At 37.7% G+C, this 19,380-nt stretch overlaps 1 protein-coding gene and 1 non-coding gene across 2 annotated transcripts; one reads left to right on the top strand and one right to left on the bottom strand.

Moving 5' to 3' along the window:
• Nucleotides 1–14,711: 14,711 nt before the first annotated feature.
• LOC107776718 (uncharacterized) lies at nucleotides 14,712–17,390 on the bottom strand. Its single transcript, XM_016596635.2, has 7 exons — nucleotides 17,351–17,390; nucleotides 16,773–16,960; nucleotides 16,473–16,652; nucleotides 15,999–16,268; nucleotides 15,118–15,941; nucleotides 14,969–15,066; nucleotides 14,712–14,869 (listed from the first exon to the last, which is right to left on the bottom strand). Exons 1-7 carry the CDS (start codon nucleotides 17,388–17,390, stop codon nucleotides 14,712–14,714), a joined length of 1,758 nt encoding a protein of 585 aa, XP_016452121.2.
• On the top strand, nucleotides 16,747–16,853 carry LOC142181357 (small nucleolar RNA R71). The gene has a single exon (XR_012710024.1). It is a non-coding gene; the product is annotated as a small nucleolar RNA R71 (small nucleolar RNA).
• Nucleotides 17,391–19,380: the final 1,990 nt, after the last annotated feature.

The following is a 19,380-nucleotide window of genomic DNA, read 5'->3' as shown; positions in this document are numbered from 1 at the left end:
ACTTGTGCTAATACCATACTTCTTTGGAAATCTCTTAGAATATCACCTCCCACTAGCTCATTAGCTATTCCTCAAAATGAGCTTATGCCTTGGGTGTACCAACTTATACATATACCTTTGCCTTCTACACCATACAATATCCCTTCTACAATTATAATTCCTTTTGCATTATGAAAAATATGGCTTAAAATGAATAAGTTTGTTTATGAACAAAAAGTAAACGACTTAAATATGCCTTCTTTGTTCGTAAAGGTAGCTGAATATTACTTTTTGACAAATCAATCTAGTAAGAAGAGATCAAAGTCTCCTATCTATATTAAATGACATCCACCTGATCATATGTATTACAAATTAAATATTGATGGATCTTGCTGCCCGACTCTATGCACTTATGGAATTGGTGGAGTTATCCGCAACCACAAAAGTAATTGGATCATAGGCTTTGCAGGGTCTGTCAAAGAAGGCACCTCTATACAAATAGAACTCCTTGCACTCCTCAAAGGTTTACAAATTGCTATCCAACAAAGGCTCTTACCAATCATCATTGAGACAGATGCACAAGCAATAATTGGTATGTTAAAGTCACCAGCAATGAGCTTTATTAATATTATTAATGATTGCAGGTCCTTGCTCCGACAGTTGGATAGTCCATCAGTACAAGTTATCTACAGAGAGCAGAATTGTGTAGCAGATAAGTTAGCTAAATATGGTGCAACGCATGTACATGAGCAATGCCTACTTTTTGGAACACCCCCACCTTTTAATATGTCTTGTTATAAACAAGATCACCAGGGCACACTTCACAGCAGGATGTCTCGGCAACTTAGTAGGAATGTTACACAATCTTTCTCTGGATCATATGGTTTAGCTAGTGTATGTAATAGTACAACTCCCTTAGTAGCTTCTACTTCCAGTACTAGTGTTGTTTCCCATGTAGTGGGAAACAAACAATCTAGCTCTATCTTTGTACAATGGATGCCGTGTATGCATCCAAGACTCTAAATTTATGTAAATATTTATTATGTTATAATATTGCCTATCTTTCCAACCAAAAAAAAACTACTTGGTAATTCTTCTCGAACAACCAGCTTTTTTTTCTCCAACTAAAGATGTCCAACGAAGCAGCTTAGTGTTTAGCTCCCTTTTTTTGTGGACGCGATAATCACTTAGTTGTTTGACTTCCCCAAACCCTTATTTCCTTTCTTTTTCGAGTAAAGCTGCAGTAACACATTCTTTTTTTTATTCCTCCCGTTTTTCTTGTTTTGATTTGTAGCATCTTCATGTTCTTGCTTCAAGTAGCATGGCTGCGTTTCTTTTGGTTAAGATCATAAAAAGAAACTACTGACTTCATCCCTAACTTTTTGACGAGCGCAAAAGACAACATAAAATTATTGCTCGCTAGGCAATAAAATGAAGCTGGTTGTTCGAGAGCAATGAAGAAATATCATGAGCAACAAAGAAATATCAATGAGAGGACAAAAGGGTTCTTGACTAGATAGGTGCAAGATAACTGACTCGAAATCCAATTCTTGAGTTAATACACTCTAGAATATAGTTGATTCTCGCGAATTCAACAGATAATTAGATTACACTTGAAGTTAAGGTTCCTCTTTCGATTAAACATTAATTTTAAAAATTAATCCGATTGAAATATGGTAAACAATTGCAACAAAAAAATGATGGTTATGATCTAAAGGGCAACTTCTCATGAATTATTTTCTATTTTCTAGTTCGATTAACAATTCAAGAGGCCATTTCGATTACCTATTTGAATCACGAATTTAAACTAGAACATAAGATGTGAAGAAATTCACTATCAAACTCCTTTTTCGATTAAGCAAAATAACAAAATAACTCCACAATATAAATTAAAGCTCCATCAATTAATTCTAAGAATTATAAAGAATTGAATCCCTAATCAAGTTATCGAATTAGCGTATATGTCCACACCCTAATAAAAATTACTCCATAGCAATGGAGCGTGACATCTCAATAAGGTACATTAATTTAAGTAATTAATCCAATTGAAGCACGATAAACAATTGCAATAATAAAATGATGGTTATGATCTAAAGGGTAACTTCTCACGAATATTCCCCTATTTTCTAGTTCGATTAATAATTCAAGAGGCTCTTTTGATTACCTATTTGAATCACAAATTTAAACTAGAGCATAAGATGTGAAGAAATTCAATATCAAACTCCTCTTCTGATTAAGCAAAATAATAAATAACTCCACAATATAAATTAAAGCTCCATTAATTAATTCTAAGAATTATCAAGAATTGAATCCATACAGGTTATCGAAACACCGTATATGTCCACACCCTAATAGAAATTACTCCGTAGCAATAGAGTGTGACATCTCAAAATAAAGAAAACATCAATTCTAATGATTCAATACAAACTCCCATATTGCATCGATTGCAAGTTGAAATATTGACGAATTCTTGCATCTTCTTGCCTGGTTGGTTGAATTCTTGGGTCTTCTTGCCTTGGTTGCCCTTCTTTCATAGGTCAAAAGTCCTCTCAAAATCGTATTTTTGGTGTATTTATACCATGTAAAACAAACTTAGACAAAGATACCATTTCCTAGCCGAACTTGGAAATCACTCTGACGATTTTGCATTGAGAGTTTGCACTTTGCTTGTCAAACCAATTTTACACTGCTGCGCCGCACCTCGCGACGCCCCATGCCGGGCGGTAGTGGCTTTTTCTCAAAGTAAATTTGTTTGTTCAGTTTTTGACATCCGGACTTGGTCCTCGACCCCTGAACGTGATCCGACTTGATTTTTTGAGTTTCTACTCAGACTTCAAAGCTCCAACTTGTTCGATTATAGCTCAGAATCATTTCCTGCAAAGCATAAAACACGTAATAAGCATAATTCTCTATCATTTAAGCTCAAACACACATAAAATACAGTAATTAGCGTGCAATATTACGGCTAAAATACAGGTTTATAGCCTACCATAAACACATCACACTTAGACCATTGCTCGTCCTCGAGCAATCAAACTACACTTCATAGGGATGGCCTTTTCATCAAACAACATCCCTAAAATATCATGCCAAGAATATTTAAAATAGACTGAGCACCATATCATAACATCCTAACCTCAAGACTCGACTCAAAAGCACAACGTATTTTTCACAACCTGTTCACTTACTCTAACACAGAGGACAAAGGCGTTACCTTACCTTCGCAAATGATGTGCCCTCACACAAACAATAGAGAGTAGTTGCACACACAAAATCGTTCAAGAACAATTAGGAACTCAAGATATAGAGAATTAACTCACTCTCAGAATCAAAATTCATGTGCAACAGAAGATGTACCATAGGCTCGCCCGTCGTATAATACTCTACTAATTGAGCTCATTCAATCAAGGATCAAGTAGGACTTTAATTGGTTATAATATAGGCTGCGGAACGGGTAGAATACATATAGATATAGTGGCTACACCTCCATGAACACTTTAATACATATACAATTTCACAATTCAAACCCCACACTTATATTGAACCAAACTCCAACATTCACATCATATTAACATCAACCTCCCAATTTCTTTAAGCACAGACAAAGCAAGATTTACCACTAGCAAGGAATAATTTTCTTTATAACATATACAAACACCACAATTTTTTCTTTTTCTAGATTCTGACTTTTTTTTTCCCAATTCCCTACAAGTGACTCTCATAATTTTTTAAAACAATTCACCTATCCTTTTTATAATTCCACTCAAAAATCCAACTATACCTCCACTTAGCTTTTATCATGCTCATAATTATATCAAGTGCTCAAGAGAGGTAGACAGTGCAAACATATAGTCAATTCAAACAAGGGGTCAGGCTTGTAGTGTGGTTGCCAAAGAAAATAGGATTACAAGCTGACGAGCGCAAGACACACACTTAAATATGCTCGCTAGTCGAATATAGTAAAATATAATATCGTATCCACAGGAATTGGAGTTAAACAGTATTATCGTAGTTTGTAGCTAGATTGCTATCTAAGATGATCAACAATTGAGAATTATATATGATTAAAATTAAAATTTACTAAGAATCTAAACTATTGGCTAATGACAATCGACGCGAGTACTGAGCAAAGAAGGTTATCAATTGGGAGAAGATAGGGTTGATAGGATAGGTGCAAGATAAATGTTTGGGATCTAACTCTAGATAATTCACTTCTAAGGTTCAAGTGAGTCTCTCAAATTCACTTTTTTATTAATTCAATTGTTTAGTAGAAACTCCTCTCTCGATTAAGTCTCAACCTCACAAGATGAACCAATTTAAGCTCGTGAAGATATGTAAGAATTCGTAGTAGATTGGTCTTTAGGAGAACCTCTCTCGATTATCCTCCTAACTAGGTTTAATCAACAATTCAACTAGCCTCTTTCGATTACTAAGAAGAATTAATGACTTCTACTAACAAATATAATGCAAAGATATCACAAGTTATGCCTCTCTCGATTACATGAACAAGTGAATATAGATGCAACGATTAAAACATACAAAATGATTCAATACATAAAAACTAGAGTTAATATCTATAAACAAGTATCAATACACCAAATTCATCAAATCCTAAAGAGAACTACTCTATAGATATAGAGCAGTTCATCACAAATATGTTTAAATCAAAGGAAAACATAAACGATCCAAACTCTTGTCTTGAGTGAGGATTAAATGATGAAATCCTTGCGCTTTTGCTTCTCCCACTCCTCCTTAGATCTAAGTTGTGTCAAAAGTCCTCCAAATAACGTTTTATATGTATTTATACTAAGTAGGGTAGGGCCCAGACAAAAATACCTTTTCCTGCGCGAAATAGGATTGTGACTCTATAAAAATTGCATAGGCGCGATGCATGGGGCGACTCGCGGGGCAGTAATGGACTTTATCAGAGAGCGTGCAAAATCAACTAGTAGCAAAAATGGGTAGTGGCGGTGCGCTGCCTCCCCACACGCCGCGACTGTGGGTTTTTCTCAGAGCCAGCTATTTTTCTTGTGTTTTTGATATTCGGACGTGGTTTTCGACCCCCGAACACAATCCTCGCTTAATCCCTTGGGCTTCTACTCAAACTTCAAAGCTCAAAATAGCTTGAATCTATTCCATAACATCTACATAGCTCGGAATCACTCCTACAAGGCATAAAACATATAATTAGTACAAAACACTAGCGATTAAAGCTCAAACTCAATTAAAGTGCAGTAAATTAGAGTGCAATAAGCGACTACTATTAGGTGGGTCACCGACATATAATTGGCTCAATAAAGAAATACCTATATCACTTTCTAGACTAAACAAGACTACTATTTTGCTTTGCAAACACATGAGACAAGTTTTATACATCACTGAAATGCACAGAATATCAACAAAAACCTTACTCACACATTGGCACATAACTCACTTAGGATCGGATCTTTCCCGGCTCTCTAGTCAGAGCAGTTAATCCAAGTTACGATCAACCAATTTGAGACACTTTCTAAGAGTCAAGAACTGAACGTACACGTCACAATTAAGGCATTCACAACTATCAAGGAATATGCAATCAAGGAAAATTGCTTCAAATTACCACTATGACTCAAGATTCTTTATTCCTATAAAACAAAAAAACTAACTACACTCGGTTCAAGTAAAACCCTTGGAAAAGAACCGCAGCACAAAGAAAAACCAAGGAAGAATTACTATACTACCTAAGAAAGTAAAATAAAATAGCATAAAATAAAATAAAAAACATATTTGTGGATTTTCAAATTTTTTAATTTTTTTGTATTTGTCTCGTTCGACTTCAAATCCCTCAAGAAGCTAGTCGACGAAATCCATCATCGAGAATAGTCAAAACTAAACATTTAATTACTAACTATTACAGGTCGATAGAATTTAAAATTATATTACAGACCATATTGTCTAAGAAATCCAGAAACAAATCAAACAAAACCAATTGGCAAATAGAAAACAAGTACAAATACAATCAAATATGAGCACCCCACCCCATACTTAAGAAATTGCATTATCTCTAATGCAAAATAGTAAAACAAGAGTGAAAAGGTAACTCCCTGAGGTCCGTGGCCTATTCCTCATCAACACCCTCAAAGTTGCGCATGTACTTTTCATCTTCATAGGGAATAGAATTTGCGTCCTTGTCCGCTGGCATATGGACTCCATTAGCTTAGCCCAACCACTGCTGCGTGACTGCAGAGATGGGATGGTCCTCCTGCAGCTCTGCCAAGTCAACCTCCCCTCGAGCAGCGGGAAGGCGCATATCAGCAAATAGCAGCTGCAGTGTCTCCTTAACACGAACAAATCTCTGATCTACAGGAACAACAGTAGTGAGGGAGGGGGGTCTGTCACAGCTGTGACATCAAAAGGCTTAAGAGGCCATAAAACTGGAATCGTCTGATCATAATGGAACTCTTCCTCCACATGGTGGGTCCTTAGAAACCGCGTGATCATACTCGGTAAATACAGGTAGCGGGCCCCAAGTGGTTGCACTCGATATATGTTCTCAAGCATAATTTTACCCTGATCAAACTTCATCCGAGTCAAGATAGCATAAATGAGATACACCTTCAACCGGGAGACATTAATGTCATTCTGGGTACGCATGATCTTTGCATTAATCAATCGGAGAATGACTCTGGCAGGACGCTGGAAATGACACTTCTTCATGTCCTTGTGGAACTCATTAGTATCTCGCATCCATGTGGCAAGAGACCCCATGCCACACATCTGGCGTCTAATATCAGGATAGGAGCCGACACAACAATCTTAGGAACAACTTATGTGAATGCTCCGTGAATCCCATGATTTGATTTATGACCTAGGAAGGAAATGGAATCATCTTGCCTCTTACCTCCACTTCATACAAAGCCTCTAAATTAGCCTCAGGTTGCCACTTAGCGTAGAATTCCTTGACCATACTCATGTTCACTAATTCACCCGTGTAACGACCGACCGATCGTTTTGAGCTATAGCACATCTTTTAGCGGTTTAAGGCCCTGAGTAGCTTCACTTCAGGTATTATGACTTGCATGCATGGTCGGAATTGGATTTCGAGAAGTGCGGAGTTGATTTGGAAAGAGAATTCTCATTTTGGAAGCTTTAAGTTGGAAGAATTGACTAAAGTGTAATTTTTGAGTAAACGACCTCGGAATCGGGATTTGAAGGTTCCAACAGGTTCGTATGATGATTTTGGACTTGGGCGTATGTCCGAATCGGGTTTTGGATGAATCGGGAGCGTTTCAGTGCCTATTGTGGAAGTTCACATTTAGGAAGAATTTCATAAATTTGGGTTGAGGTGTATTTCAATGTTTGATGTCCGTTTGGGATTCCGAGTCTAGGAACAGCTCCGCATGGTGATTCTGGTATTGGGAGCACTTCCAGAAGTAGATTTGGTGGTCTATAGGTCATTTCGGGGTCATTTGACGAAAGTTATAAATTTGAAGATTTTGAGTAGTTTGACCGGGAGTGGACTTTTTGATATCGGGGTCGGATTCCAATTCTGAAAGTTGGAGTAGGTCTGTAATGTCGACTGTGATTGTGTGCAAAATTTGATGTCAATCGAACGCGATTTGATAGGTTTCGGCATCGAATGTAGAAATTGGAATTTCTTAGTTTCATTAGACTCGAATTGTGGTGTGATTTGTGTTTTTAGAGTTGTTTGATGTGATTTAAGGCATCGACTAAGTCCGTGATATGTTTTGAGACTTGTTGGTATGTTCGGACAGGGTCCCGAGGGGCTCGGGTGAGTTTCGGGGCGGTTTCAGACCATTTCTACGACATTTTTAGCTGCTGGTTTTTATCTACAATAGTGTGCTACGGGATCAAGAGGAATTGGTCGTGATAACGATGAGTAAAATGGGAGAAATTGTCCAGTGATTCGCAATCGCGGAAGGCCTTTCGCGATTGCGTAGAGGAAAGTTTTTGCTGCACTAACCCGATTTTGGAAGCTTATATCGTACAATATATAAGGAATTTGGAGATGATCCAAAAATGAAAGTTGTATCTCTTTGTGTCTAGTTTTCAAAATATTAGACCATTTTGCATTTGATGTTTTGCACAAAAATTATGAGTGATACATTACAACCTATCCAGGAAGAGTGTGGAAATCGTGAAGAAGAAATTTGTGTTACATAGGGCTTACTTTCAAAGCTTATATATCGTAATATATAAGGAACTGGGAGATGAGAAAAACATAAAAGTTGTAATTCTTGGAGTCTAGTTTTTAAAAAGTTAAACCATTTACAATTTGGAGTTTTGTACAACAAGTTATAACTATTATACTAGAGGCTGTCTGGAAGAGCTGGACATTTGTTCTTCGCGATGAGAAAGGTTGTGATTCATGATCGCGAAGCATTTTCCGCGATCGCGAAGAGTAAATACCTAGGCAGAAGCTATATTTTGAAGTTTCTGCCATTTTTAACATATTTGGATCTATGGAGCTCGGATTGAAGCAATGTTTGAGGTGATTTTCACCATATGGATTGGGGTAAGTGTTCTATATCCGAAAGTAATTATACTTCAAGATTCTATGGTTATATTCAACATTTATTTAGGATTTAAATGGAAGAAATCAAGATTTTTGCATAACTTTTCAAGAACGAAAATTTAAAATTTGGAGGTCAAGTTGTTATCGGAATTAGACAAATTGGTATGGTTGAACTCATATCGAATAGGTTGTCGAATTTTGTGAGTTTCATCGGGTTCCGAGACGTGGGCCCCACTGCCAACTTTTCAAGCGGAGTTGAGAATTTTTATAAATTGTTAAATTTCAAGCATTAGAGTATATTTTTAATTAATTTGCACGTTGTTTGACTAGTTTCGGATTGAACGACACTAAGTTGGGGCTTTAGAGAGAAATTGTGACCGTAAAGTGGGCTTTAAGATGAGGTAAGTCTCCTTTTTAACCTTGTAAGAGGGAACTAACCCCATAGGTAAAATAATTCAATATATGCTTCTATTTGTGGGGGTTACGTACGCACGAGGTGACGAGAGTCCGTGTGTAGCTCCTATTATGATTAAGTCCTGGTAGTCGAAGAGACCCAGAGCATGCTATACTTGCGATATTTGTAACCTTATTGTCAATTTAAATTGCTTAAATCATATTAACTTGGTAAATGAATTTCTAAAAAGTTAAACTTCTTTTTTCTTGACTGTTAAAAGAGGATTTGTCATCTCCTTGGATAATTGCTCCTTGATGAAATTCTTGATTGACTGTTTGATTGTGTTTTCCTTTGTGGATTGGGCCGAATGTCTCGGCAGATTAAATAGATGCATCTATGGTTCGCTCCGTTCGACCCTCCGGTAGTGCACAGTTTAAATATTATGTTGGATCGGACTGTACAACACGATTTGCACATGACTTAATTCATTATTTTGGAATTATTGATAATTGATGTGGCCTCATTGGCCGGAGATATAAATTATTGAAAGATGAAAATAAGTTTGGAAATATCCTATTAACAAAAGAATTGTTTACATGCTTCATGTTATTGAGTTTACAGTTGCCTTATAAATCCATAATTTATCATATTATCAGTATATTATTGCTAGCCATAGTAAGTGTCGGAGTCGACCTCTCGTCACTACTTCTTCGAGATTAGACTGGATACTTACTGGGTACATGTTGTTTTCATACTCATACTGCACTTACTGTACATTTCGTTGTACATGCACATGTATGTCTAGTGGCCTTATGGGCGCAACGGAGTGGTTGTTACGGGGATTTAGGTGAGCTGCATGTTATGAGATGATTCGCAGCTAGCAGAGTCTCCTTCAGAGTACTTGTACTTTCTTTTCTGTCCAAATTTGTATTCCGGAAAGTTATTGTATTTTATTTTATTTTCTAGTAAGTGATCATGCACCTGTGATACCGTGTTCTAGGATGATTATGGGATATTCAGTATTGAAATTCGGAAAACAATATTATTATTATGTAAAATGCATCTTTTAATACTTAAACTGAAGGAATTTATGATTTCAAAAATATTAAAATGAGAACTTAATTAACTATTCAGTGTTGGCTTACCTGACACTGGTGTCTGGTGCCATCACGGCCTTAAATGAATTTTGGGTCGTGACAACCTGGACGGAACACGCTTTCAAAGCCCAGGTATTTGATGTTGTCATAAATTCCCGCGTATTTCCTGACTAGCTTACCATCATCAATACCAACTTCTGGGTCAGGGCTCTCCACTGGAAAAAGGTCTGGTACCACATCCTAGCATGAGCTGGCACAACCCGAATGCCATAATTACATCCTGGTACTACATCCGGATCGGGATCAATGCGCTCATATTCCTCCTCCACTGGAGTGAGGGAGGTTCCCGCCTACATCCTCAACGGCTACTAGAAACAACCTCTAAGGTACCTGTGTTAGAACCTTTGCTAGGACAAGGAGACATTGTACCTACACAAGACGAACAATATTAGTCACAACACTTAAAGCAAAAACAAGACCAAACGGGGAAACCACCCCACACTTCTGTTATTGGCAGGTTCACAAGTACAATGTATATAAGGGGCTCAGGCTACCCCATTGAAAGACTACCAATACAATATTCCAACAACATAACCACGGACTACACTAGTGTAAAAGACAAAATTAAGAAACTAAACTAGTAACTAAGAAAAGAAGAGTAAGAAGTTAGTCTAATTTGCTACTAACAAAATTAAGATATGATACAACACTACACAAGTACTTAACATGAATCAGACACTCCAATTAGCACTAGCAACATATTAGCATGGGGTGGTCAATCGATTAAAAGCCGGGGCTAACTTGTTAAAGTTTCACACATAAGAACATAATATCACACCCCATACTTATTATCAAGTATCACAACTCACAAAGCACCTCACTTCTAAATTAGCAACACTACACAATTTTTTGTCACTAAAGCATTCAACAAACATATTGTGGTCATTCCTGCACCATCTTATTTTAATTCAAATTGGGTTAGAATCACCATACAACCATATCAAATACACTACTCACCACAACCACAACATCACCCCCTCTCCACAATAGCACCGCGTTCACAAATTTTACACAAACTTCATTAATTTTTGGCCACATGAGCACCCCCACGAAGCTTCAACATAAATTAATTTTACACCATCAAAACACACAAAAAATCACCCATAATCATAAGAACAATAAAAACCCCACAAGTTAAGAACCATTTTCGGCCATAGTAAGCAAAGAAACTATAAAACAATTAGCACAACTACACCATCAAGTGATGTGGTGCAGTGGATGGGGCTGCTCCTCTCTTAAACAGAGGTCTCGAGTTCGAGCCCTGGGTATGGAAAAATTCTTGGTAGGGAGCGGTGCTCCCCGAATGAGGCCTTACCCGGCAGTCTAGCTCCAATGCGGGTACCGGACACCGGGTGGAAAACTAAAAAAATAATTAGCACAACTACAACTACCTAGGGTTTTGTTTAATTAAGCTAAAATTAACTAGACAAATAAGAAAAGCTAAGAGAAATACAAAAGAAGAAATAAAGCTACTTACCTTGATGAGGAATGAAGATGGGAGGAGGATGAAAGGATAAAAGGTTTGAGGAAGAACAATGGAGGAAAGAAGGAGGATTTGGAGTGTGAGAGAGAGGAGAGAAAGAATAGAGTAAGAGAGATGTGGGAAAAGGGGACTGATCAGGGGTGTTAGAGTCTCCAATTAAAAAAATTTAAAATTTTCTTTTTTTTCTTTTCTTAAATAATTTGCAATGTCGCGTCACTAGGTGCGATGCCCCATGCGGCACAGTAGTGGGGTTTTCCAGAGAGTCATCTCTAACAGGTTTTGCCCATTTGGCCTAGTGCGGTGCCCCATGTGGCGCGCTAGGCCAATTTTGACAGAGTTCCGATTTATTCACTTTTTAGACTACGGGTTTCCCAGAAAGACTATTATTTACTTATTCTTTGTCCGATTCATGCACCTACTTGTTCAAACAATTATCAAAACTACTAAACTACAATTTTCTAACTATTCTACCAACTCAAGAAAAAGGGTTTTTAGTTATTCTGAGTTATGGTCGTCAGTTTGACTCCGTCACTTAGACTCAATTGATTACGATGCTAGAGGATTACTTTTCATATCCTCCAACAAGGTACTGTTTCAAACTGTGACCATTCACTTTAAAGCTTTCATTCCCTTCTTCATCCTGATATTCAATAATGCCATACAGTGAGTCATGTTTCACCACATACGGACCTATCCATCTTGATTTGAATTTTCCGGGGAACAAACTAAGTCTACTATTGTATAGCAAGACTCTGTCCCCTTAACGAAACTCCTTTGGCTTAATCAGACGATCATGCCACCTTTTTGTCTTTTCCTTGAAAATTCGTGCATTTTCATACACGTCCAATCGAAACTCCTCCAATTCATTCATCTGCGCCAACCTATGTTCACCTGCAAGACTAAGATCAAGATTAAGCATCTTAATTGCCCAATAAACTTTATGTTCTATCTCAACATATAGATGATACGATTTTCCATACACTAATTGAAAGGGTGAAGTCCCTATGGTTGTTTTGAACGTAGTTTTGTCGCCTATAGAGCTTCATCCAACTTTAAAGGCCAATTCTTACGAGAAGCACTAACCCGTCGTTTCAAGAATTCGTTTAAGTTCACGATTAGCCATTTCAAATTGCCCACTAGTTTGGGCATGGTACGGGGTTCTTGTTTTGTGTGTGACCCCATACTTGGACAATAGTGTAGCAAACTGCTTGTTCACAAAGTGTGACCCATTGTCACTGATAATCACTCGAGGTGTCCCAAAGCGGATAAACATGCTCTTTCGTAAAAACTCACACACCACCCGAGCATCATTTGTCCTAGTAGGGATTGCTTTGAGCCATTTAGAGACATAGTCAACGGCTACCAGGATATACTCATATGAATGAGACTATGGGAATGGACCCATGAAGTCAATGCCCCAAACATCAAAAAGTTTACATACCAGAATGGAGTTGAGTGGCATCTCATCCCTCTTACTAATGTTACATGCCCTTTGACACTTGTCACATGCAGCTACATATGCCCGTGCGTCTTTGTACAAAGTAGGCCAATATAAATCGGCTTCCATGACCTTTGCTGCAGTGCGATTTCCACCATAGTGTCCTCCATCTGCTCCATCATGGCAATGAGAAAGATTGCTTGCCATCTCTCTTTCAGGCACACATCTTCGAATTACACCATCTACACACAGTTTAAACAAGAAAGGGTCATTCCAAAAATAACTTTTTACCTCACCTTAAAGCTTCCTTCTTTGATCAAGAGAGAAGTCTCTAGGCCACCTTCCACTAGCCAAAATGTTGGCTACATCATCATACTAAGGCGGTCTTTCGGAGACCGCAACAATGGAGAAAATCTGCTCATTAGGGAACTCTTCTCTTACATCAAATGTTTCAACTGGCGATCTCTCAAGTCGAGATAGATGATCGATGACTTGATTTTTTGTGCCCTTCTTATCTTTGATCTCTATGTCAAACTCTTGGAGCAACAACACTCACCGCATCAGACGCGGCTTGGACTCCTTCTTACTCAACATATATTTATAGGCTGAGTGATCAGTGTGTACAATCACTTTACTCCCCACCTGGTATGATCTAAACTTTCCAAAAGCAAAGATCACAACAAAAAACTCTTTTTCAGTAGTGGTATAGTTGACTTGAGCATCATTCAACATCCTGCTTGCATAGTAGATGTGACTAAACATTTTATCTTTTCTTTTCCCCAGAACTGCTCCCATAGCTACATCACTAGCATCATACATTATCTCAAATGGCTGGCTCCAATCAGGTATCACCATAATAGGAGCACTCATAAGCTTTTCCTTTATCAATTTGAATGCTCTTAAGCACTCCACATTGAAAATAAACTTGACATCTTTCGCTAGCAATGCAGTCAACGGCTTAGTAATGTTGGATTTTTTTTTGATGAACCTCCTATAACACCTATTGTGTCCCAAAAAACTCCTTATGTTCTTCATAGAAGTCGGTGGAGGAAGCCTAGCAATTACATCAACCTTAAATCTATTAATTTCAATTCCATCTGTAGTTATTTTATGGCCCATGATAATTCCCTTTTTCACCATGAAGTGACACTTCTCCTAGTTAAGAACCAAGTGAGTGGCTCTACAACGTTCAAGCATGAGATCCAAATTTTTCAATCAATCCTCAAGTCCATCACCAAAGAGGGTAAAGTCATCCATGAATAATTCTAGATACTTCCCATTTAAATCAGAGAATATAGATATCATGCACCTCTAAAAAGTAGCAGGTACATTACACAACCCAAACAACATCCTCCTGCAAGCAAAAATACTTAACGGGCAAGTGAATGTGGTTTTCTCAACATCTTCTGGGGCAATGGGTATCTAATTGTAGCCTAAATACCCATCCAAAAAGCAGTAGCATCCATGTCCAGCCGCTTTCTCGAGCATTTGATCAATAAAGGGGAGTGGGAAGTGGTCCTTCTTTGTTGCATCATTCAGCCTTCTATAATCAATATACATTCTCCACTCAGTGACTGTTCTTGTGGGGATCAATTCATTGTCTTCATTTCTCACCATTGCCATGCCCCCCCTTCTTAGGTATAACTTATACTGGTCTAATCCACTAGCTATCAGAGATGGGAAAATCACTCCCGCATCTAGCAATTTGATGATCTCCTTGTACACTACCTCCTCCAAATGTTTGTTCAACTTGCATTAGGGCTGCACCACTTGCTTGCTATTTTCTTCCAACAGAATTTTGGCATGCAAATAGCTGGACTGATTCCTTTAATATCAGGTATACTCCAGTCAATGGCCTTCTTGTGCTTTTTCAGCAGCTCCCCCAACTTTTGTTCCTGTGTACCTATCAAGTCAGCAAAAATAATCACAGGAAAATTGTTAGTTTCAAGAAAATCATATTTCAAGTGAGTGGGGAGGACTTTCAATTCCACATCAGGCTTACAAGCCTCCTCTTTTAGTTCTTCATCATCAACCACTTGATCCTCAGTTTCAAGTACTTCAGCCTCTTTCCTTATTTCAGGATCTTCATCCTCCAATGTGCTGGACTACGTAATATCTCTCTCTAGAGTATCCCCCATAAGCTTGTCAAACTTGTATTTTTCAGCCAATTTGCCAATAACATCTAGCTTGAAACACGAGTAGGCGGATGCCTCATCACTGGGGTATTTCATCATCCTCTTCATCCGGAACACCACTTTTTCATTGCCCATTCTGAACATAAGTTGCCCCTCATAAATATCAAGGATAGCTGCCTGTACATAAAATGACCTCCATAGAATTAGAGGCACATCCTTGTTCACCTCCAGATCTACCACAATAAAGTCTATGGGGAATACAAATTTATCCACCCGCACTAGAATATCCTCAATGATTCCCTTAGGTAAAATGGTGATCTGGTCAGCCAATTGTAGTGACACTGGTATTGATTTGATCAATCCAAGCTCACCTTTCAGTTTCTTGAACGCGGACTGAGGCATTATATTTATAGACACACCAGAATCGTAAAGGGCCTTGTCAAATTTATCACTCCCTAATGAGCATGGTATGGTGAAGCTTCCTGGGTCTCTGCACTTTTTGAGAATTTTGATTTTCAATATGGCACTACATGGGCCATTCAGCTTGACAACTGTTGTCTTCTCTAATTTTCTCTTGCTAGATAAGATTTCCTTCAAGAACTTTGCATAAGCAAGCATCTGAGTGAGTACCTCTATGAAGGGAATGTTCACATAAAATTGTTTGAGTATCTCCAAGAATCGCCCAAAACATTTGTCAAGTTTCTCCCGCTTCATCTTTTGAGGGAATGGTAGAGCTGACATATGACTACTTTCTTCAATCTCCTTTTGTACCCCACTAATCTGGCCCTTTTGCTCTTCACTCTTTTTCTCTACTGGTGTCTCAGTCTGCTTGTTAACCACCTAAGGTCTAACTTTCAACATTGGGTCAGTTAGTGCTTTGCCACTTCTCAGAGATACAACTTTGATTATTTCCTTTGGGTTCTTTTCAGTGTCAGAGGGAAGAGTCCCAGGATCCCTCTCAAATAACAAATTTGCAATCTGTCCCATTTGGCTTTCTAAGTTCTGGATAGCAGTGCCCCGAGTATGGAATTTTTCATCTGTTTTATTGATGAATGCCTTCATGAGATCTTCCATACTTGACTGATTTGGTTGTGGTAGCTGGTATTGCTGCCTCGGCTGGTTCTGAAAACCTAGTGGTCCTTGATCCTGGAGTCTGGGATTATTTTGCTGGCATGAGTTCAAGCTCCCATTAGGTTAACTCCATAAAAAACTAGGATATCATTGACCCACAACATTATACTTGTTCCCACCTAGGTAGTTTCCTCTATTAAAGTTTCCCACAACGTTGACTTCCTTAGCTGTAGCTTGACACTCATGTGTAGGGTATCCCAATCCACAAATATTACATGTTACTTGCGGCTCACTCTGTACCTTGGCCAATATCAGCATTCTTATCCCCTTTGCCATTGTGTCTAGATGGGTTTGCATGGATGTGTTAGAGTCCACCTGGTGAACCTCAACGGATTTTCTTTTGTCATTACTTTCAACTGGCCACTGATTAACATCCTCAGATAACTCATCAAGGATTAAGACAACCTCCTCTAGAGTTTTCTACATTAATGGACCTCCACATGAAGTATTCAAAGTTCGTCGCAATGACGGTGTCATTCCACCCCAAAAATTCTGGAGTTGCATCCACAAATCAATTCCATTGTGCTAACACTTTCTGACTATCTCCTTGAATCTTTCCCAAGCTTCAAAAACCATTTCTCTCTCCTTCTGGTAAAAATTATGGATTTCCATTATGAACTTCCCTATTTTTGTAGGTGAAAAGTACTTGTCGAGAAACTTCCTGGTGATATCTTCCCATGTATTAATCGAACCTGTGGGTAAGCTACGAAACCATTGCTTCGCGTCATCTATCAATGAAAAGGGGAACACCCTTAAGTAGATTGCATCCTTTGATACTCCACTGTATTGGAAGTGTTCATGATTTCTTCAAAATCCATCAAGTGAGTAGTAGGATCTTCGTTCACCTTCCCTCTGAAAATGCCGTTGTTTTGGATAGTTTGAAGCAAGCCTTGCTTCAATTCAAAGTTGTTTGCTGCTATGGGTGGAGGTTTGACACTTGACAATCCTTGATTATAGACTGGCCTAGCATAGTCACCCAATGATCTTCCAGACCTGGGTGCTATGTTCTCGAACTGGTCTTCAACCAAGGGTCGGCTTAGATTGAATCTTCGACCCCCATCATCATTGACGGTCACATAAGCAATTCTCTGTGCAACTTTTTTTTTGTGCTGCCTCACTTGCAGCTAAGTCTACTCCATCATTCTCTTTATTTGCCATGGTATCTTGAGTCGAAGTTTGACCCAAGAATTTTCTGTTAATTCCCTTTCTTTTTTCAGTTGTCACATGTATTTTTCCAACTCTGGTTTGTATGGTATCACTTACTTTTAAGAAGACTGAGTCATGCACCTAAGGAATCAAACTTGTATCCTACACACAAGTAAGAAAATGTGAATGACTAAAGTAAAGATTAGTTCTTGAATTAGTACTAAAAACTATTTTAAATACCATTGATTGTCAATCCCCAACAATGTAGCCAAAATTTGACGAGCGCAAAATATAACACAAAATTATTGCTCGCTAGTCAAAGATAGTATAGTTTAATTATCGTCTCCACAGAGATTGGACTTAAACAGTATTCGAATAATCTTCAGTTGATTACTATCCATGAAAACTAACACTTGATGTGATGACTATTACTACGATTAATTAATAAAAATTAAGCAATTAACAATTGATGACAAAAGATAACAGATGAGCAACGAAGAAATATCAATGGGAGGAATAAGGGTATTTGACTAGATAGGTACAAGATAACTGACTCGAGATCCAATTCTTGAGTTAATTCACTCTATAATACTGTTTATTCTCACGAGTTCAACAGATAATTAGATTACACTTGAAGTTAATGTTCTTTTTTTGATTAAACGTTAATTTAGTAATTAATCAAATTGAAGCATGATAAACAATTGCAACAATAAAATGATGGTTATGATCTAAAGGGCAACTTCTCACGAATATTTTTCTATTTTTCTAGTTCGATTAACAATTCAAGAGGCTCATTCGATTACCTATTTGAATTACGATTTAAACTAGAGCATAAGATGTGAAGACATTCAGTATCAAACTCCTCTTTCGATTAAGCAAAATAATAAATAACTCCATAATACAAACTAAGCTCCATCAATTAATTCTAACAATTATCACGAATTGAATCCTTGATGAAGTTATCAGAACACTGTATCTGTGTACACTCTAATAGAAATTACTCCATGGCACTGGAGTGTGACATCTAAATAAGGTTCAAAAACAAAGTAAACACCAATTGTAATGATTCGATACAAACTTCTGTATTGCATCAATTGTAGGTTGAAATATTGATGAATTCTTGGGTCTTCTTGCCTTGGTTGGTTATCCCTTCTTTCGTAGGTAAAAAGTCCTCTCAAAATCGTGTTTTGGTATATTTATACCATGTGAAAATAAATCCGGACGAAGCTACCCTTTCCTAGCCAAACTTGGAAATCACTCTGACAATTTTGCATAGTCGCGCTGTGCCGCCCCATGCGGCATACTAGTGAGGAAATCCAGAGAGCTTGCACTTTTCTTGGGCTTCTACTGAGACTTCAAAGCTCGAACTTGTTCGATTTAGCTTCAAAATATCATAATAGCTCGAAATCATTTCCTCCAAGGCATAAAATACGTAATAAGCGTAATTCTCTTTCATTTAAGCTCAAACACACGTAAAATGCAATACTATGGCTAAAATACAAGTTTTTAGACTACCATCACTCTTCAAAAAATATGTTATATTAAGTGTATTTGCTTTGTTGAGCTTCGGCCCACATTATACATATTTCCTTTTTTTTTTTTTTTTTCCATAGGCAATATTGTAATGCCTCCATCCAAATGAATGTGAGCCTACAAGTGGAATGGGACCATGAGCGTCTTCCTTCATTTTTTATATTAACCAAATCCACCTAATTACCTGAATAAATAATATGATATATTCTTGCTAGCCACTTTAAATAATTCTTCAATTCATACTTCATATGCATAATTTATTATAATAAAAGGCTCTTAAGAATAATTCAAACCTTCAACTCTTGAGCAATTTGTGATAATTAGTAGAGCCACTCAAACATGAAGATGGTATAAATAATATTAAGTGTGAATATTCATAGATTATGAAATTACTTGGGAGGAAATTATGAACAAGTGGCATGGCCTTCAACAAGTGGCAGGTTCTTTCAACAAGTGTCAAGACTTGCAA

Source organism: Nicotiana tabacum, chromosome 5 (assembly GCF_000715075.1).
Source record: "Nicotiana tabacum cultivar K326 chromosome 5, ASM71507v2, whole genome shotgun sequence".
Classification (NCBI taxonomy): Eukaryota; Viridiplantae; Streptophyta; class Magnoliopsida; order Solanales; family Solanaceae; genus Nicotiana; species Nicotiana tabacum.
The sequence above is the reverse complement of the archived record's forward strand: the minus strand, read 5'-3'. Positions and strand labels throughout refer to the sequence as shown.

Bases quoted from the DNA above. Each gene is read 5' to 3' on its own strand.
- LOC107776718 (XM_016596635.2), bottom strand. From the start codon at position 17,390: ATGGCAAATAAAGAGAATGATGGAGTAGACTTAGCTGCAA. The intron at 16,269-16,472 runs GTACAGAGTGAG...AACTCATGCCAG, and splicing joins GAATGCTGATATTGGCCAAG to CAAAATAATCCCAGACTCCA. The intron at 15,942-15,998 runs GTATCTCTGAGA...GTTAGACCTTAG, and splicing joins CAAAGGAAATAATCAAAGTT to GTGGTTAACAAGCAGACTGA.